The 16,143-nt window shown below is 45.3% G+C and overlaps 1 protein-coding gene across 1 annotated transcript in view; it reads left to right on the plus strand.

The window, feature by feature from the left end:
- Positions 1–16,143, plus strand: part of LOC142585195 (transmembrane protein 135-like) — a 50,355-nt gene that overhangs the window by 11,897 nt on the left and 22,315 nt on the right. The window contains exon 2 of the mRNA XM_075695757.1: positions 244–371. Coding sequence (XP_075551872.1) covers positions 244–371 — 128 coding nt within the window. The remainder of the gene's footprint in view (positions 1–243; positions 372–16,143) is intronic.

Raw genomic sequence — 16,143 nt, forward strand, 5'->3', positions numbered from 1 at the left:
AATCAATCAATCAATCAATCAATCAATCAATCAATCAATCAATCAATCAATCAATCAATCAATCAATCAATCACCGAGCCTGCACGATAAGCCTGCGTGGTAAGTTGATTAAGAGCAGAGGTGCACTTCTTAACACCTTTCGGTCCGTTGCATCTGCTGCCGTGCGAAACGCGTTGGCTTTGTCGCGCGAGCACGTGAAACGCGGCGCGCGCGCTGCAGTGAGCGCTTCTTTTCCATTCGCAGGTGGGACAGCTGGTGGCTCGTCGCCATGGCGCACGCGCCTTCATGCAGACTCTCCGGAGCACCTTCGACTCCTCCATGTTCATCAGCCAGAATTTCTTCCTCTACCTGTCGCTGGTCTGCGTCTGCAGGTGGGCCACGTGCTTCACCATTCGTCTTCCTCACGTTACCCTTCTTTGCGCACGCGAAGATATGTGCACTTCGTGGCAAGTCCACCGCGCCCTTATAATTTCGCGTGAAAAATGGTGGTGGCGTCTTGTGTGCTCGCTATCGGAATGATGAGACGCAACACGGGAGCGCCAACTCGGGAATGCTTTTTACGACCTCTTCTGGCACCGATAGAGGGTCTCATTTCAATGTTAACTCGCTACATATAGTCTGCGCATTTTAGCAAAGGTGGCGCCGAGAACAATGTCAGAGAGCTAAGAAATTTCGCAATAGCTTTGCTGAGTTTACATGTAAGGGTCCTCACGCCTCGAATTGGGGAAGTATTTGTGAAACAGAAACGGCAGGCGCTCTCTTTCAAATGCCGTGTACTCGCAGAAGCATGGTTATTTTGCCTTCACTCTTACGTACATCCACGCACGCACGTACTTGCGCTCACGTATACGCAGGCTCGCCCGCCGAGAGTTGAACCAACGTGGACTCAAGTCGAGTCGTTCCCTCGTTAATATTTCCCGAGATGCTACTCGGAAAACGAAGGGGAAAGACGCGCGCGTTGATCAAGCCACGTGCGCGGTTCGGAAAGTGACGTCAAACGCGCCTGCAGGGAGCGCACGCGCGTTCTTCGCGAACGCCGAGCCGCATGAGTGGGGGGTGGTTTTAGTGGTCGGGATCCGAGGCGGGTGGCGCCGGACGCGTAAATCGGGGATGGGATGGGGGCATATACGCAATAGCAAGTCTACGGGTCCGCGTTCGATGTGTGCCTGATATCGCTTGTAGTAGATGTGAAGGTCAAGTGAGACTCTCTTCGAAATATATCTGGGATTCGCGGGGTCGAGACTGCGCTCGCTTTTTTTTTTTTTCTTTTGCGGTTGTGGTTCGCAGGTGTATATAACCTTGGCATGTGCAATTATAGTATGCGCGAGGCCTGGAGGTCTTAAACAGGCAGTGCGAAGCCCCTCCCCTCTCCCCCTTCTCTGTTTCTCCGTCTCCTGAACGTCAATACTTCGCGATCCGTCGTCCTCCCTATTTGCGTCACGACGCACTCGAGCGCGTCATTTTATGCGAAAGCGGCCATTGGCGGTTTTCGAAGGAGAGGGCTGAGCGACTTCATGGGTGAATGCCCCCCCACTATAAGAAAACACAAATAATTGTAGGCAGATGCCGCGTGGTCGCGCATGGTTGACAGGGATCGCGATCGTTGCATTGCATGAGCGGCCCGATCGAGCGCGCTTGATGACGTGACGGGACGAGAACTGCACGAGATGAAAAGCGATGAAAGAAGAAAAAACCGATGCGTACAGCTGACACAATCCCGCGGACTACATGTTACAGGATCGTGCAGTGTTCAGTGAATTGTGAGCGGAAGTGGGGTATAAATTTGTTAACGATATTGCGATGACGACGTCCGTACGGCACATTCCCGTTTCACGAGGTACACGTGCTTATGTATACATGCGGACTGGCGCATCCCGTATGCATAGGTATAGTACGCAAATACTTTGCACAGCGTATACAGAGGCACACAGCCGTTTACAACACGTTTCAAACTTATTTTTGGTCGACTGTCGATCGAGAGCGCGTCAGTTTAACACGTTTCTGTTGTAACGTTACCGTCGTGACTGAAAAAAAAAATGCGTATAGCGTGAATTTATCTAAACTCCTTTTGCCTGCAATCCCACGCAACAGATGTCTCGCCGAAATTTATAGTGTGGCCATGCGAGCAACTATATGCCTCGTCGGGAAGCGAGATGCCGCGACAAAAATTTAAATGCGTGCACTCGCGAGCACAGACCACGAGCTCGAGCCGAGGTAAACTGAATCGAGCCACAATTAACGATGACTTTATGCCCGCGTGTGCGCTCTCGTTGAAATGAATCGCTTACGAATGAATTCAGGCGAATAAGTTGAAATCGACGAGTGCACCTGAAAACTTCACAATGCCAAGCTTGGATATATATATATATCTTCGACTCTGTCGGCCAGTGTCAACATCAGCACGTGCGAGGCAGCAAACACCGCCTCATGTCGCGGGCATGCGCCGTGTATTATAGTAATCGGCAAATCGAGTGCACAAGGCTGTCCCGCGCGTACGAAAAGGAGCCGCGAGCTTTTATTTTTTGCCTCGGCGGATGCTTGCGACGACGAGAGGCGGACGTTAACTACAGCCAATCCGTCGCTGCAGGCGTCCTGTTCGAGACGAGGAAGAAGAAGAAGAAGGAAAAACTGATCTGCTGGACGTGGCCGGGCGCGCGTGGGCTACAAATGTGCGCCCGTTAAAGCGCGGTCGTGCCATATACGTTCGAGGAAGTCCCGCAAATCTCTCTCTCTCTCTCTCTCTCTTCTCGTGCTCTTACTTGGTGCATGACGCTGCAGCCAATCGGACACGTGCAATTATTCTTCGGCGTGTAGTGAAGAGGGATAGCGAGGGAGAGAAATCGAATCGAAGGTGGTGTGTTAGCCACTCTTCTACAGGGAAGAGGAAACCAGGCGTGCGCTGGCAGACCGATGTGTATTTATTACGCGGTTTCGAAGTTTTGCCGCTGTCACTGTTTCTTGTTTTGTTTTCTCGCGTGTCAAGGGCGCCGGAATGAAACAGTATTGTTTTTTTTTTTTTCGGCGAAGGTAAGCAGAGGAAGAAAAGCATACACGTAAGCGGGCGAGGTAACGAGGATTTTATGACCGCGTGTGCGCACCCTCTGAAATGACTTGTTTTTTCTATGTTGTCCCAAAACAGCGTAGTTTCCTTCTGATTTGGTGCGCGCGAATAAACGATAAATATCAGATTGCGAAAAAAAACGAAAGGAAAAGCGAGCAAGAACTGAACACATTTAGCTCAAAGGAGTAATCTATTCTATATATGTTAAAAAAAAACGGAAGCGTCAGGTACGAAAGTGTAAGCATCTTCATTAACACTCACAGTGTGAAACATTCCGATCGATTGGTGGGAGGTTGGATTACAAACGTTTTTAAACTCTAAACGTATGATTCCACCAAAATCGCCTTTTCTGGAAATAAAAACGAGATAGATGGAAACAGCATTGGACATTGCAACATACCCATGAGTAAATGCACTTATGCAAAAGTAACAAGTACCGAACTTGCATTGTTGTGAAGCCGCTGATACACTGTTTTCATGTTATGCCATAATGGACACAACTGACCGCCACCTCAGCATTGGTAGCAGTCAGTGTAAAGGACGCTTCTGCCGAAGGGATACCGTAGCAACAGTTTCAAAGTTACGCCTTCAAAAGCGTTGTGAAAGGAAGGTCTTCCTTCCTTTCAGAGGAAGGAAGCAGAGGCGCCCACGTTTGAGGGACTATACATGTTCTATACATACCAGGACCCACGCAATGAACCCCACTTTTTTGCGCTATTTAGGATCGAAGCTGCGCAGCTAGGCATCTGCGCAGCTGTTTTATGTGGCCGGGATGAGATGTCTTCATGTTCTGCTGCCCACTGCCGTTGCAAAGCGTTCGTTGTTTTGTATACTTTTGAGCACCAGCAGCGTTTAAAATTATTTTGCCACACCAGGCAAAGTCAGATTGTAGCGTCCCCTCTCCACAGTGGCTCCAAATTTCGGTGTGCCACTAAGAAAATGTTTTAAGCGTTACTTTGTAAGGCATTATGGTAATCGCGATGAAAAATGTCAGCAGATAGATGTTTCTGGGAATCAGTTTAATGTTGGTCCTCGAACGATGAGCCGTAAAAAGACCTTAATAAAACTGTGAAATGGGATCCATTTCGTATCCAGCGTAGCTTCCGACGGATTCTAACGTAGTGATATGTGTAGGTGAAGCGGTGCGAGAGGCTACGAGGTGCGCTGCATCAACGCCATGCCCGAGGTCGCAGGTTCGAATGGGTCGGAATGCAATAACGTTCGTGTGTTGTTCTTTAGGAGCACGTTAGAGAACTTCAAGGTATAGTGTTCTTCAAAATTAAGCCGGTGCTCTCCACCACTGGCTTGAAGACATGTGTGCACACGACGCTGCATACTGTTAAACACTCGTGGGAGGATTAATTGCTGGAGTTATCTGTGCAGTGTGCTAGGTAATAGCTGTCTGCATCTCTTGCAGTGTGTGAAGATTGTTCTCGATCACCCGTCCTTTGAGTGCACTCCACAGACGTCATCAGACGAACCGCTGGTCATAGACATCATACACGTGAAACTGCAATGCGACTTACAACTATCAAAAAAGAAGAGAATTTTTTTCCTTCACTGGCAAGTTACATTTAGCACACCCAGTAGTAGTACACGTCATTTAGAGATCATTGTCCAGGGCGCACCTGTCTCGTGCTCTCCTGACCAGCGTGTCTTGCAATATCCAGCGCCGAAGGGTAGTCCTCACTTTTCCTCGTAACGCCGCCAGTTAAAGTTGTCTGCAGCGCGCGTCCTGTAAATTGCGTTTGATGCACGCGCTTGTTTCCTTTGAGCCGGCCTAGTGACAAGCCTAAATTAGCTCCTCTACGTCATCGAGACACGTCATCATTCGCCGAAGTACTGCAATTAAGCTGACCAGCTGTAGCAGAATTGAGCTCCTAGGCGTTTTATACAGGCTTTGCCGCAATACAGTTCTATAACGCGGTGAAGTGTACACATTGTACTTTGGTGAAGGGAAGTGAGAATTTGCGTAAGTTCTTAGGATAAACAGGGTGCCCTTATTTGGTATACTGAGGCGGGGCCACCAGGACACCAAAGGGTTCACGGAGACAAGACTCTGGGAACCGGACTAGCCCGTGAGTCGCGGGCTCGCCGAGGCTATCCGCGACAGCGGACAGGCGATCTTGTATGCGAACGCTTGCCAGTTTGATCCAACCTCAGCGGCCCCAACCTACGGACCGCCCCGGTTCCAGCTTTGACTCCCTGCTGCCCTGGTGTTTCCGAGCCACTCACGTTGTTGTAATCTTAGGTGCTCTCCTGAGGCCTCCGTTTATCGCCGTTTTTATTTTCACATGGAAAATTATCTCGCCGCAATACATATATGCACTGCGGTGAAGCTTACTAAAGGACATCCAATATTGCAGAGTGCATATAAAACTGCATATATAAAAAAATTGTGCAGATCCTGCATGTTGCATTATGCATTATGCATGTTGCAAATTACGCATGTTGAAATCTGTGAAGCGACGCTCTCGCGAAGCGGTTAAATAAGTGTCACGCAACTGCTTATAGTTTGCACAGCGTGTTTCAGCATGTAGCGACTAACTGCCGCCCAGGGAAGAATTGCAAGGCACCACGTGACCAGCGCCACGTGACTAGCGTTACCGCGCATTATACGTTCTCCGGGATATCGAGGCTTGTGCTTGTGTTTGCTTCATACAAGGATTGCTGTCGCCTCTGAAACATAGATGTAACCAGTGAAGTCATAGCTACGAAGCCAGTACAGTTTGGCTAATTGATAGCGTCACAAAATATTCATCGGCATTTCTTCTCCCCTTGCGTAGTGTGCCTTTTGTTACAGCCATGGTTTCTTTTCTCTTCTTCCTGTTCTTGATAAATTACGAAAGCTAAGAAAGAAAGCATCAAGAGGAGCATTATTCGATCTTTCACGACTGATCTTTCATTCATTCCTCGGACGTTCTTCTGGACTGTAACACAATTGTACGGTGTTAAACTGCGTGAAAGGGAAGACGGTCATCCGCCAGACTGTAGCGCTAAGCTTCCAAGGAAAGCCATGCGGTTTTCTCATAAAGAAAGCTTCGCAGCCAAGAAAAATCGGTCCTGGTCCGGGTATTGTGCCCAGAACAGACGCCTTTCGGGAACAGTCGCTCTAGCCATCTAAGCTATGCAGGAAGCTTGCGGATCGCAGAGCCAGGCCGCAGTAATCGACAACTATAGAAGCATAAGCGCACAGAACATCGCTAATCGGTTTAATCAACAACCATAGCCTCCTAATCAGATTTGGACAGCCAAAGCGGCTGGAAACTTATCCCCACAAGTGTACGTGCTACGACGTTGAGTGGGGAAAAAAAAAAGAAACACAGCTGAAAGGGCCTTGCGAAACAATTCTGCGGACTTTTACTTTAAATGGGAACGCGTGAATAAACCGCTGCAGCTCGTTTCGTAACTCGAGAGCGAGCCTCGAACAATGGAAGAAGTGCTCAACTGCTAATGGGATAACAGAAGAGGTCTTCGTCTTAACCCGTACGAAAAAAACAAAGGAATGGTTCTTTCTATACTACTTAACCACGCCATTATTCCGAAAGCGGCACTGAACCATGGACGACGCGCCAGACTCCGGACTAGAAAGAGGTTGTCACCCCGCAGGCAACGGGCAGTGCGGTACTGCCTTTGTTGACACTCCGCGGGCATCTCGGCAGCGGGAACGAGGCTAACTGGTTGTTGTGCTGCTTAGAACAAAGCTATTCCACCGTAATTCCGGCGAACCATCATGTTTATATAGGCATACATATGTCCACATACAGATGCAGGTATTTTTAATAAAGGTGACTCGAAGTAGTAACTACACAAGCAATCATTAAAAGTGTTGTCTAAAGTTTTAGCTAAAACAGACGATTGATGCGAGTGCGAGATACCTTTTTTTTTTCATTCAGTTTTTATTGGTAAATTGCAAGAGTTCGTTACAAGCTATCTGGACCGATAGCCTACATTGGCTAGTGGTCGGTCCAGTGAGGAATGCGTCGAACTGGTCAACAGTGCAAACATATATGTATACAAATACTAAAATCTGAAAAAAGTAATACAACGTGGTGTGTCCAAAATCACGTCCCATTACAATATATAACAAGTAAAAGAAGTAGAATACACTGACGATAGCAAGCGAAAAGGACCGTTTACAAATTTTGATATTGGAAATAAAATATTTTCGCACTGTATTTCAACTAATCAACTACCCCTAGAGGGGTAGTTGATTACAAATTTCTGTCCCGCGAAATTCAATTCGTCGTATTCCTTATAAATTACCGTATGTAGGCAAATTAATAGTGGCATTTAATCGAAAGTGCCGAAAAGTTCATAACCGCTTCCTTACTTGCCTAAAGGTGACGCTTCCGATCTGCGGGTTAATCAATGACCGTTTACAAATCTTGATATTGGAAATAAAATATTTTGCACTGTATTTCAAGTTCCGTGCCACTTTAACCACTAGGCATAGTTGATTACAAATTTCTGTCCCGCGAAATTCAGTTCGTCGTATTCCATATAAATTACCACATCTATGCAAATTATTATTGCCATTTAATCAAAATTGCCGAAAAGTTCATAACCGCTTCCAGACTTGCCTAAGCATGACGCTTCCAATCTGCGGGTTAATGAAAACCGAAAATGACATGTCGGAGAGCACAACGCTCCTAGGAGTCTTTCATGGTTGACGTGACTGGGTGTTCCTTATAAGGGCGTCACAGCTATGGAGCTCTTTGGTCAGTATTCATTACTGCACAGAAATAAGATGCGTCGGCATTTCGAAACTCTAGAACCGCTTGAGAACGCCTCGCACGACGGGCTTCAATTCTCGCATTGGCATCGATCGTCTGACTTCTTCGGTTAAACAGTTGCGGATATTGTTATAATCGTTTATTTGACCACTTGATTCATTGTATTCCTTATTTGTTTAATTCAACATCGGGTAACTTGAATACGTCTGGTGGCCCCGTCCCTCAAACTCGCAGGGCTTCTGTATAAAGTTCTGTGACTGATTGACTGGTATGAGCAATCTCGGGACAATTACATCTCCCATGTTATCAATGAAATCCGAGCGCAATCTCTTGAAACAGCCTGTATAGAGTGGCGCGCGCCCTTTCCCTTAAAATAGCAACACATAAAGAAAGGAAAGCAATAACTGAGCCTACCGCTGCTTTGTTCTTGCTCAGTATCTTCAGCGCGATCGCATTTTAAGGTCCGACTCCTTCAATATAACGTTCAAGATATAATTGTCCACTTGGCGCAGTTACTTTCCCGATTTGCCAAGAAAAAAAAAAGTACGAATTAATTTGCCTTTGTCTGTGCCTCTCGCAGTGAGTGAACTTTAAAACATGCGTCTGTGTCACTTTCGGCTTTATGCAGTACGGGAAAGCAACTCGTTCGAGAACGGATTATTTTCTCGAGAGTTACATACGAGAGGTGCCGACGGAGGCAAATGCGCAGCTTTTTTTCCCCCCTTGACGAACCTCAGGCAAAGGCCCAAGTGTTATACTGAATGATTCGGACCGTAATATGCGCTCTTACTGAAAAATTTGAGCAAGAACGCAGTTTCTTTCCTCTTTAAAGATTTTAAAGGAACAACGCACGTCTCTGTTTCCCTTAGCTTAGTGCAGTGCTCGTGCTGTAACTGTATGGATGAAATGTGCTCCATGTTGCCGCCACTTCAAGTGGCAACCACTTAGGCGTGCAGTACAATCTGTAGCAAATTTTATGCTAGGAAAGCTGTAAGAAGAAACGAAAAAAAGTAATAATGAATATAGGTAATATTCTCACGCTACTTGTGCATGCCATAGCTCCCCAATATAATTTGAAATTGTACCTTAGTGCATTGGCAATAGTCTGGCAAATAAAAAAAAAAATGCAATCCAATCACAGATACAAGAGTACTGGCGCATCGATTTGTATATACTTCGTACAGATACCGGATTTTGAATCTCAGTTGTATATATCAGCAGACTCTCCAAAATCTTCTCATAGCTGCATTGTATAAATTAATGCAAGCTACCATTGAAATTGGCTTCCAAATTTATTGACTGCTTTTTATAACACCACGTTGTTTTCGAATTTTCACCGAGCGTATAGCACGCCAGGCAATTTTCCGAGATTCATACGGTGCCGTATATTTCGACACCTAACAGTACACGGATCCACACTACTGTACTATCTAGTTGCATCAGTGCAGCAACGCGCCTGTTTAACCCGTCAACCTCCAAATTAATCCCGGAGAAAACTTAACCGAATTTCCCAAACATTTTGATGTTGTCATAATCTCTTCTGTCATTAATTCTGATTCTGAAGATGTATTGCTTGACTGGCTTCTGGTTAGAATTAATACAAAATTAAAAAAAAGTAAAGCCTTTCTAGAGGGAAGCTTTTTCCCTCAATACCGACCGTAAGTTGCCTTTGGCAGTGGGAGCTGCTAGCACAACATTGGGCTGAACGAGTGTGACTGGTCAGTGGCGATATTGGTACAACCTCCCATGACAAGTGCAGCTCAGGATTGGCGGTTGAAGGGTTAAGCTGTCTGGTTTTGATGTTTGAAGTATAGCGCGCTCATTTACTTGCAAAGAACAATGCATACGCAGAGAAACACACTACATGTAACGACAAGCAATCGTTCGTTTTCTGCATTTGTATATGATGCATACATATTAAACAATTAACCAATGAAAGAAAAGAACAGCAAAAGGCGAACGCAGCAAATAAATCATCATCATCAGCCTATTTTTATGACCACTGCAGGATGAAGACCTCTCTCTGCGTTTTTCAGTGAACCCTGTCTTGCGTTAGCTGATTCCAACTTGCGCCTGCAAACTTCCTAATTTCATCGCCCCACCTAATTTTCTGCCGTCGTCGACTGCGCTTCCCTTCCCTTGGCACCCATTGTGCAACTCTAATGGTCCACCGGTTATCTACTCTACGCTTTAAATGACCTGCCCAGCTTCATTGTTTTTTTCCTCTCTTAATCTCAACTAGAATATCGGCTATCCGTGTTTTCTTTCTGATCCACACCGCTCTCTTCCTGTCTCTTAACGCTACGCCTAACATATTTCGTTCCATCGGGTCTTTGCGTGGTCCTGAACTTGTTTTCGAGCTTCTTTCTTAACCTCCAAGTTTCTGCCCCATATAAATAGCAAACAAATACTACGAAGCAAATAAAGTCGTGCACGTAAGCGACGAGCTGTTCAAAGAAAATAAAATTATAAAAAAGTCGTTGTGCAAGGTACGATTAAAAGACTTATGGTGCTTGGTCGTCAGAGATCTTAGTCATATCTCGCACCGTGCTTTTTAAATGTTTTAAAGCAACACACGCACACACACGCACACACACGCACACGCACACGCGCACACGCACACGCGCACACGCACACGCACACACAGTTAGGTTCTAATTTCACAGCTTATACCGTTCACCAATCCCTTTGCTTGCTTGTATTCTACGTCGCCCTGACAAACCTGGGGTCTTGAGAGATGATACTACGTGCCCAGATGCCACAGTGTAATTTGCACGCTTACGTAATCGCTTTTGAGCCACGTGAAAAAAAAAGCGAGAAAAGAAAACATATCACTTCAAGGGTGCCACGACGGGACTTCTTGTGCAAAAGCGAAATAAGGCGACCGCATTACGAATATGCCTATTTATATTATGCAAGCGAGATGAGGTTGCAGCGCGCATACAAATACATAATAGTGATAAAGAATAAAGCCACCTCCGCAGTTTTTTTTTTTATAATAAAAAGCGCGAACTCTCGCGAATACAAGAAATAAACATGGGAACACCTTCATTTTTTAGCATACTAGCATTTCCTCCATGTGTGACCTAGAATAGCAGCCGTTTAATAACTGACCTCTTCCGGTAGAATGGGAAGAAATTGAGCGCTTTTATAGAAAAGGCTGCGGAAGAAGTCTGTAGTCGCTGAATCAAGGCAAATAAGAGTGATATTGAAGGCGCTCTAAAGTGGCAACTCCGTGTTCGTATATGTATTTTTTCTTTGCAGCCCTAATCTTCTTTTTTTTCTTTCTTCTACTATGAATATCAACATAAACGGGAAGTAATTAGAACTCACGAGTAAAAAGTAGGCTACCAATTACAAAGAATGCGGACAACTTGAATTCTGATATGCTTTGCATCGTGTCTGAGACTTCGTTTTCTCTCTCTTTCTTTCTTTCTTTCTTTGTAATGGCGTAGCCATGTGCAAATAGTGTGTCTTGTATTTTAGGACCCAATTTACCGTAAACATTTCATCTTAGACGCACATACTCACAGTCTGCTACACACATCTTCAGCACTATTTCTACGCAAGTATACATTGTGTACCCAAAGGCTATCATATCATAAGACAGCATCTCACGGTACAGCCTCTCGCCAAAAAAAAGTAAAGGACAATTGGCCGTTGTCGGCAAAGAGCAACACTCCTTTAGATCAGGTGTTCACTCGCACACCATTGATACAACACCGCATTGGTGCACGCTACCCGGAATCGCGAAGTTAATTACCGTGTTGGTCGTGCGCATAATTGCGAACTGCACCGTTCGATTTTAGTATGTATGACATAAGCACACGAGGCGTTATTTCCGGCGCGCACTCCCCTCGTTTCGTCGCTGCCTCGGTATTCCGGGTCACCTCACGGGAACGCTGTGACCTCGTTTGAAATGGGTCCCCCACATTCGCCGAACTGTGACAGACAACCCCACGGAGCTCATCTCGGCGCTGATTACATCAAGGCCACTGCTTGGCGACCTGCTGCAGTGTCGCCTTGAAACGGGCACTCTCGCTTTCTGTATATGTGTGTTCGTCTCCGTTTCGCACCAACCAACTTCACCAATTACGTAAGACCAACTGGCCCTGAAGTTAGTCCTTAATGTGCGCAGGCATTCGTACCGACGTGCTCGTGCTGATGATAAGACGAAATGGCTACTTACTATGCGAGGCACGTAACAAGTTAGTAACAAGGGGGTTTCCTGCGCGTGCCCATTCACGCTGTCGCTGCTTCGGTGAAAGCAACCGCCAGATGAGATAACACGTATCTTCGAGATTTTTCCGGAAGTATTTTCATCTATGCGGCTGCTTGAAGCGCTGCCGGAGTTTTTCTGGCCCGTGAATCACGTGCATCAAGATAGACTAGGTCACTGGACCGATAGCCGCTGGCATACGTTCCAGAATGCCATTAATGCGGCTAGGGAACGAAACCGTCTCTTAGTAGGTTGTGTGTATGGAGCCCAGATTACAATGTATCGGAAATGAGTCTCGTTTTTGATAAGAGAGGTGGAATGGCCCCTATACTTGCTAGCTCGCCGAGCAGGATGGTGGTGCTTGCCCCGCAGCACCAGAGGCCGCTTGCACGAAGCCTTTACCCCCGCGTATACAAACCGTTTACACATGGCCTCCGAGTTCTGGGGGCGCGCGCTGACAACATGCGCCGCCCGAGCTTGTAGGATGCCGTGGTTTACAGTAGTCTGGTTGCGGGGCGCAATATAGATGGCGCTACCGGTTCCGACGCCATGCGACGCCTTCTGAGTGCAGCCGAATGTCTTAATGTTATTTGCCGCAAAAGGGGCACTGACTTGTGCTAACTCCATTGATTCGGTATGATAACACATTGCAAATACGAAACAAAGTGTGGCTTGGTACACCTGAAAAAGGTAGCTTGCGACACTATGCAATATCAGCGAACCCTGCAGCGCCAATAAGAGGAAACGCGAGTTGGTGTGTTATACGGACAGCATCTCTTAGCAAATAAATGGTTGTCTGTCGTAGATGAATGAATATTTTTTTTTACAAATGAGGCTACTGAGCTTTCTTTAAAACGATGCTTAGGTCCGATACGAATCCAGTCAGGGCTCGTACGTACCTTGTTACCTATATGTTGTGGCAAGTGCAGGAATTCAGTTTGGTGCTGTATCACTGCAAATTTTGTTTTAGGCACGTAAAGTATAACGGAACGTCCTTAACCGACTGCAGTTTTGTTGAACCGCAAAACACCAAGGCACTTTGAACGCAGAACGTTAATGACTTGTATCCTTTTTGTTTTTTATTCGAGTGAGTGATTCGACGACCGATAGTCTAATATAACGACAGCGTAGCTGAGTGGGTAGACCTCCACGTGTATATATATATATATATATATATATATATATATATATATATATATATATATATATATATAATAACTGTTCTCGCTGCTTAAGCATCACCGAGCATTGTCAGTCTCGATTGCATGTTCAGGAGAACCATTCGTTGCGACAGGCAGTGAAAACGGCGGAGGCACGTTTTTAATGGCACTGAAAGCAATATTATCGACGAATTGCTTGCACATAACCACCGTCATCACGGGCTGCACAGTTCCGAGGCGGTAAGAGCTACCTGCTGTTAGGAGAAAAAGAGGAAGAAAAAAATCATGAGCTATTCCACTCTGTGAAGGTGGTTGACCAGTGAAGCTGTTAGCACACGACATAAAGTTCAGTGGCGAAACAATTATTTCTCGAGGGGGGGGGGGGTTGGCAAACCACAATCAATTTGACCTCTCTCTCATATGAGAGAGAGAGAGAGGTCGTATAAAATTGCCGCGCGAGTGGCCGCTCGAGGCTATTTGCGCGTATTCGCGGGTTTCTTTCAAGCTCGAAAAAACACTTTTATGTAGGACGTATTGAGGAACAGAAAGCTGTATCGGGAGTTTTTCATGTTGCTCTACAATTTTCTCATTGACACTTGTCATCTAAATATAATATTTGAGAAGTTAATTACTTAGGACTAATTATCTAATTAGGTTGAATTAAAAAAATAATCTCAGTATCTTCAAGCGTCGGCAAGCAAGATTACCTTGGTTCTGTCCAGCTACGTGGCATTCGCATATTTTTAAACTCTGGCTAAAGTTAGCTGGGACACCCTGTAGAAATAGCGAATTACTATGGCAAAATGTCGCAGTTTCGCTCGAGAGGCGAGCATCGATTGCGATACTAAAATTGCAAATTAGTAGACAGCCGCAATAAGAAAGGGCAGTAGATTTATCGGCCGAATAAACTTGTTCACGCACATGCACCGATCACACTCGATGATCGCGGACACTCGCTCTGAGAACGCTGGCGTAAGGAAGTGCGGCAGCTGCAGCGAGCGAAGTGACCTTCGTGCTGTCTATTGCTTCAACGCAAACTGAGCGGCAAGAACACAGAACACGCAACGCTAGGGCCATTGGCCCACCTGGACTGTGCCCCCGAAGCTGGTCGCTTTCAAGACAAAGCCCACGCGAACGCGTGCGGCCGCGCCATATGCAGTTGCTACCGAAGTACAACGCCCCCCCCCACCTTCCCTCCGCCCCAGTTCCTTGCGCGCGACGGAAGGTGGCAAGCTTCCTCCCCGCTTTCCGCCCTTGTGCACGCGAGATTAAGACGCGATCGTCGGCTCAGCCTCGCACACTTTCACCGGCACATACAGCATAAGGCGCGCGGCGACAGTGTTATCGCCCTTGGACTTTACACGGAACACTACGGTGACGAAGGCAGCAAAAAATGCTCCGGGAGTGTCCATACAATTGCTATCAAAATAATAAGTGAAAGAGCCTGAAAACGTTTCTGTCAGTTATTTCTATATTTAACACACATAGACCTATTTATCAGTCAGAGGTGGTGAACCTTGGGGGCCCGAAAGATTATTTGAATTTGCATTTATTTCTTGCAAGCATATAAATCCTCAAGGAGATGCAAGTACAAAAGGCAATAAGTGCCTCGCAGAAGTCCCGGATCCCGCCCAGTAGCAGCAGTACAGCGAACATAAAGAATGCACATCTGGGACAAACAAATTTAATAATTAAACAAACAATTGTACTTGGTGTTTAAGTTTACAGCACAAATGCATCGCTAGTTTAGGTAATAGTATTGTCGAGGTTATACGCTACGAAGTACTATCAACGTAAATTACTCGCAATATTCACAACAAAAAAAGAAAGATGTGTGCGACCTTGGAGAATTCCAACCCGATTTCCAGCGAAGCTGTTCCTTTAAAACAGCTGCAATAAAAGTTTGTTTCGTGTAATTATATCGTATACGTTAAGTTGCCGATATATATATATATATATATATATATATATATATATATATATATATATATATATATATATATATATATATATATATATAGTTGAATAAACGAAGGATCACACTTACGAAAATTGCATTTTTAATGCTGCAACGTTGCGGCCGTGGCACAGCCTTCGTCATGTATTCTGACGAAGGCCGTGCCACGGCCGAAATGTTACGTCATTAAAAATGCAATTTTCGTAAGTGTGCTCCTTCGTTTATTCAACTACCTATGCACCGGACCTACAGAACTTTTCCTTTATATATATATACATATATATATATATATATATATATATATATATATATATATATATATATATATATATATATATATATATATATATTGTTCCGTTTGAAAACTTGCCCGCATGGGCTTTGGAGCACTTCTCGTCGAAGATTTTAGAAAGCTAGCAACTCATCAACACATATGTCAACTCGCCATAGCATTTACCATGGTTAAAATACATAAATCGGCTAGTTCGTTGCTGGCTTGATGATTTACCATGGTGTCCTCCCTCCCTCCCTGCCCCCATCCTGCTCAATTCCCGCTAGATTTGATATAGGTTGAGTTCACCGTTCCTCAAGACAATTAAACGGCACAAATTCTTTGTTCGCAAAACACATTCATAAAGTTACACACCGTTTGCATGCGCAATTTACTGCAAATGTCATAATTAAACTCCGATTTGAAGTTTATCTACTTATTGCTCGTAACGCGTCCTTTATTTTCGCCAAATGTAAACAAAGTGCCTTGTTTAGTTCAACGAGAACATCGCTTAAAGCAAGTTGGAATGTGCTATGACGCCTGAAAATAAGGAAAGAAAAACGATGGCTTAGTAATTATTTGTGACGCTTCTAAGAGGACCAGGATCGTAAAAATTTTGCCACACATTGCAGTTACCATGTCCCCCATCCCTTTTCCGCAATGTATAAACCTGTTGTACCCAACAGCTATGTCGGGACATTGGGTAGCATAGCTGATAGCGGCCATATCAGATGCTCTA

This window comes from Dermacentor variabilis, chromosome 6, assembly GCF_050947875.1.
Source record: "Dermacentor variabilis isolate Ectoservices chromosome 6, ASM5094787v1, whole genome shotgun sequence".
In the NCBI taxonomy this organism is placed as follows: domain Eukaryota; kingdom Metazoa; phylum Arthropoda; class Arachnida; order Ixodida; family Ixodidae; genus Dermacentor; species Dermacentor variabilis.